This window comes from Sinocyclocheilus rhinocerous, unplaced genomic scaffold, assembly GCF_001515625.1.
Source record: "Sinocyclocheilus rhinocerous isolate Xijiao unplaced genomic scaffold, SAMN03320098_v1.1 scaffold1626, whole genome shotgun sequence".
NCBI lineage: Eukaryota > Metazoa > Chordata > Actinopteri > Cypriniformes > Cyprinidae > Sinocyclocheilus > Sinocyclocheilus rhinocerous.
This window is the reverse complement of record NW_015657802.1, coordinates 530,292-536,222: the sequence shown is the minus strand read 5'-3', so window position 1 is coordinate 536,222 and position 5,931 is coordinate 530,292. Positions and strand designations below refer to the sequence as shown.

Sequence of the window (5,931 nt, the reverse complement as noted above, 5' to 3'; positions counted from 1 at the left end):
TTTTATATATATATATATATATATATATATATATATAGGGCTGCACAACCGAGCAATTATTTTGTCATAACATTTTAACAGTAATATCACATTTAATCTCGTATCAAGTCTCGTATTTCTGCTGCAGAAACTAACTAGGACCTCTTTCGTGGTCTTTATTATTCTTAATTTTAGCTCTAATTGTGAAAACGTAGACATCAGTATATCACTATTGTAAATTACAGTTGTACCATAAAATAAAAATATATTTTAATAGCTTTTAATCAATTCATGAACCCCTTGCAGTTGGCTTATTGAACCCTCATTTAGGAAACCCTGGAAGAGAAGGTTGAGTAAAGGCAGGGGTCCTAGGTTCTGGGGGTCTAGTTTAGGATGAGCAAGTATTCAGTTTGGGGTAGAGATCAGAATTAAGGTGAAGAAGAAACCTCTTTCTTCTACTGGACTGACCTTGTTTCAGTAAAAATGAACTGTAGCGTTGGACTTCGAATTCTATACTCTTCATAATCTAACACCTATTCAGAACCACATTTCAGGTGGTTTGATTTTGAAGGGCCAGTGATTTAAATAAATAATTTAGTAGGTGCCAAAGCACTTTCTTTTCTTACATACTTAAAATTGTCCTCTTCACTTTTGTATTTTTCAAGATAAGAATTTTTTTTCCTTTTCCAGCACTCTTAGAATTAATATTTTAGCCAAAACAGCAAATTAAATATTTAATCCTTTTATAAATGCATGCCTTGATTTTCAGGCTATGATCTGCTGCACTGGAGCTGACCCCATCTAACCATATTCTTTTCATTTTACCTGTGTCAACAACTCCTATGAAACACCCAAAATATCACAGACTTGTGTTTTCATCTCCTCAGGCAATCCACTTCTACTGAATTCCTCCATGCAGCCCGATATAACCGTCGGCCAGATGTACAGCAGCCCAATCTGCTTTCAGGACTCCATTGACAAAGAGCTCTTTGACCCCCTGCCAGACAAGGTCAAAGTTCAGAGCTCCTTTATGGTTTCACTAGGTGTGGCGGACCGGGCCGAGTACCATGTGAAAGCCCATCCAGGGACCCTTCCTGCTAACCTTCACCCAAACTACAGCACAGTGGAAGGAAAGATGATGGCTATGATTGTTCCTAATGGACTTCACACACTCAGGAAGACTCGGTTTAAGACAAGTGCAGTGTTTGGGCATCTGGGTGGCCGATTAGTCATTCCAAATGCAGGTGAGAGAAAGTTGTATTAGTGTTTGTATTAGATTCCATTCATCAAGTTATTTTTATGCAATGATGAGCATGACTTGAATTAATCTTAAGATACAGTACAGCTACATTTATTCATATTCTTTTAGCAATTGGATGAAGTTCACCCAAAAATGAAAATATAGTCATTTGTTCACCCTCATTTCCTTCCATACCCACAAACAGTGGCATGAACAGTATGCAAAATAACTCTAATCATCTGTTTGCATCTAATAAGTACACTAAAACCAAATGCTCTCTTTGGCTGATGCTTGTAAAGGGCAACAGTTCACAGAAACCAGTTCTCTGTGATTTGTTATTTTTACTTGTGAGTGTGCACGAGGAAGTGAGGAAAATAAAGGCAGACTACATAAAAACAACTATCGTTATTAAAATACACGAGTACTGTTATTATCTGTATATTGACTTGAATAAATTAGTAAAGATGAGGAAGAAGATTACAAAATATTTGTCCTCTAAACAAATAGAAAATTCTGCTGCTGAGGGTATTGTGTACATATTCACCATTTCACAAGATTGTAGTTAAATATAATATATGAGCACTTAATATGTAAAAATAAGGACATGGAATCATTTTTAAGTCTTTTAATGTGTTAACGAATGCTCATATTGGCAATTAGTTCATGTAGCATAGGAATTAATGTGTATTGTGTAGCTGCACATAAATAGTATCTCAGTGTTGTTGTTGGTTTTCTAGGAGTAAGCTTGCTGGTGCCTCACGGGGCGATTGCTGATGACACCTCTTGGGAAATGTACATGCTCACAAATCAAGAGGAGTCTAGGTAAGACTGTAGATGACATATTTGTATCACTTTCATATCATTGTATAAGCATTAGCATTTATTCTTAAAGGTTCAGGAAAAAAAATATTTATTTTTATTTTTTAATTTCTTTTTTAAGAAACAATTCAATTTTCTGTTTTTCTAGAAGCTTTTAACTAGACCTGACGTTATACACTAAACAGGCAGCCACCACAACAAAATGTTCCAATGATGGACATACTGTATTTCATAAGATGTTTCATTTACATAATCCGCATATCATGCCAAAAGAGAAATCCAGATTTTAAAAAAGACAATTTACTATTGTCTTTCAAGGACACACCTTAATAAAACTGTAGGGTGTTTTTTTTCTGTAGGACAGATGAAAATGACTCTGCTACTTATACCAATGATGAAAGTAAGTGCAGTTAGAATAGCTAAATATGTGGTAGAGTGTTGCTAGAATGTGACTATATTGTTAATGCACTTAACTGTGTATTATTAAATCAATGTAAAGTCTAGTTTACACAGTGGTTTATTAACAGTACTGCTTTGAAAGGTTACATATTTAAAGTCAGATGCTACTGCTTTAAATAGTTACACATTAGAAGAAATAGATACAAATTAGGAAAATGAAAATTTCTGATACATTGACATTACAGTACATGCATTGCAAACGCGTTATACGTTTTTATAAGTGCTTTGTGGTATACAGGTATGGTGTCGCCTGTTTTATGGGAAGAAATCCCATTAGTTTGAATAAATTAATACGGAATTGACTTCTATCATCAAGACTCTCTCGCCTTAAATTGAGATCTGATTATGAATATTAGAGATGGAATCTGACTTCACATTGGAACGTGTAATGCCATAAAAGCTCTGTCAAACAAGCAGGATTCTGACTTTGAGTTATTGAACTCTTTTAGGTGAAAAGCTGAAGTCTGATTATGACACAAGCAGTGACTTGATTTTCCTTTATCACATCGAACACGAAGTTCACAGAAGTGAATCGTTTTTATCCTGATCATTGAGTGATCATTTTATGTGAGTTGTTTTGGCATATATAGGTCATGGTCTATACCCCCACCTGAATCTTTCCCCATAAAACTTTCTTGATAGTTTCTGAAGGTCTTTGACACATTGTGTATTCTCAGCATGTAAAGGTAATGACCCTGCATGAGCCTTGATGTGTCTCTGGAGACAATGTGAGTGTTGCACTCTGCCAAAACATGAAGGAGATCCAACACAACTGCTATCATTGCTCAGACTGAATACATCTTCATAATGACACAGGATGATTAATCTTCATAACGACACAGGATGATTGAGGAAACAGGAAACAGAAACAACAACAAATGAGTGTAAAATGAGGACGTTATGAGTCATTGTTAACCACATCTGTGGCAGAACACTGATTTAGACTGGACACTTGAGTTCAAGGTGCACCCTGTAATTTTATCCTCACTAAAATATGTTTTACTTATAAATAAATCAAATGAATAGCACTTTTTGCAAATTATGTTAAATGATGCACATGAGGTCAAGGCCTCAGTCATATCAGTGGCCTGCATGTGACTTCAAGATCGAGATCACTTTCCAGGTGTGCAACATAAGCTCATTGTAAATACGTGTCTCTACCTATTTTTGCAAAACTCCAAAAACATACATAGGCAGTTTCCAGCTGAAACAAACACTAAAGGCACCAAAACGGCAATAACTTTCCTTTTGCTTTTCACACAAATTATGACTATTTGGGCAGATTATTAACTAATAAAGACTTATTTTTGCACAATTTCTATACATAATTATTTATGACTTCTAAACACTTAACATAGCACTTGATTTGTAAACGAACACATTTTGATATTTGCATGACATTTGTATGGCTTTTTTTTAACATAGTAAACTTGCTTGGTAGCTCACCCGGAACAGCATTGCACTTGTGCTCAGTTACAAGTCCTGTGAGATGCGAGTCAAGATAAAAGAGCTCAGAGACTAACCCTAACCCTAACCCTAACCCTAACCCTTTTGTTGAAATGTTGACGATTGGGTTCAAGGTGTGTCTTTCCAAAATTTACTACTGCTGTTACTACTACTAATAAAAATAAATGTTTTTAAAAGAGTGCATTATCTGAGCTGAGTGTTTTATACCACACTCTGTAAATGTTTCATTTTGAAATGTGTCTTTGTGTTTTAGGTCTGCTTTTTGTTTATGGTTTGTGTCTTATAAAAAAATCTAGAATGACATTATCTTGGAACCGTAGATTAAAAAGCCTGTCCTCAGCTCAGGGTACCATGTAATTGTAAATATCACAATATTGAATTCTAATTTTTTAAAAAGAATTCTTCTAATTCATAATGGAAATATCATTGCAACATTGTATCTTAAAGGGATAGTTCAGTCTAAAATGATAAACCAGTGCTTGTTCCAAACCTGTATGATTTTCTTCTCTGGAAAATAGACATTTATCATGTAACTGCTCTTTTCCTTACAATTCAAGTGGATGGGGATAATCAGGCTACCAAAAGAAATAAAAATATAAAAAATGAGTCCACTGTAAAATTAGTTCACTATATTTCAAGCCTGTGTCATATGATAACTTTGTCAATTTAGGCTATTATTCACAGATAATCTTTCTATGAAATCTGTGCTTTGGCATCTTTGACAGCAGTTTGGACATTCTGATATAGCTCCTTTTGTGTTCCACAAAAAAGAAATTTCAAGTTTAAAAAGACATGAGATTGAGTAAGTGATTATAGACTTTTCATTTTTGCAGAACTATTCATTCAAGTCAAGTTACTGATCAATTTGCCACACTGAAGTCACGGTCAGATGCCCAAATGAAAGAATGAATACATAATGGAAACATTAAATTTGCCTGTCGCCTCCTACAGTGTCCGTTAATGCTCCAGCACTCTGCTGCCTGACCCTCTAGCAGTGACTCATCAGTCTTTTTGAATAATGCTTCTCAATACAGACCTAGGAGCTTGCAGGATAAGACCCTTGGTGATGAGGAGGAGAGTAGTAAAAAACATGACAAGCTACTTAAGGTACTAGATTGGAAACTCGTTTAGAAGTGCAGTTCCTTATGCAACCCAGATAATCTGCCCCTAGCCTTGACTCAGAAATGAAAACCAGTGTTGTGTTGCAATGAAGAACTGGTTACATAGAGAAATCCGGTCTTCTGTGATGTGAATACCAGAGAGATCTGTACATAGCAATGCAAAGTTTTATCTGTTTTAATATTTTAAAACTAGTAGGATGTTATTTGAATTATGTAATGATGACAAACCTTTCGATTGAGTGGTTATGTTTTTTTTAGGTTTAAATTTAAAGTTAATTGAAGTACAATGTTTTTGCCTCAAGAATGTCATTGTGAAACAGATACAGTTGAGGCATTTCAGACATTCATCATGCATTGTCCTTCATACAGCCTCTTTTAGTTAAACCTGAATGAGGTTTGAATAACATTGAAGTTCTTCCAGAGCTGGCATGCCTGAATAGTAATTAGATGTAAATAGAAGAACACTTGAAGAGAGTTTGGAAGAGGACAGGCTGATTGGCTGTGAAGAGTGGTTTAGTCCTTATTCCCTCTTCAGCAAAGCTGAATTAATATAGATTCAGATAAACTGTAAAAGCATATGGTGTCCTTTGGGCATACTGTAAAAGTCCTTAAAGCGAGTTCTACTGCTGTGGTGCTCCTAGACTTTCGGGTTTGTAGTGAGTTTTCTGTTACTAAGTGGTTAGTTGGAAAGACAGAAGGAACAAATCTTTGGATATACGTGGCACTTTGGAGTCCAATTGCTTTCTTTAAAGTATTGGAAGCACAAATGCCATGTTTGACAAAATATTACCTTACAGAAGTATTTATTAATATTATCCAACTCAACTTTTTTTTTTTTTTTTTTTT

General features: G+C 35.1%; 1 protein-coding gene across 1 annotated transcript in view; it reads left to right on the top strand.

Annotated features, from left to right (window-relative positions):
- Nucleotides 1-5,931, top strand: part of LOC107721540 (netrin receptor UNC5D-like) — an 81,211-nt gene that overhangs the window by 60,833 nt on the left and 14,447 nt on the right. The window contains exons 11-12 of the mRNA XM_016529611.1: nucleotides 867-1,223; nucleotides 1,957-2,041. Coding sequence (XP_016385097.1) covers nucleotides 867-1,223; nucleotides 1,957-2,041 — 442 coding nt within the window. The remainder of the gene's footprint in view (nucleotides 1-866; nucleotides 1,224-1,956; nucleotides 2,042-5,931) is intronic.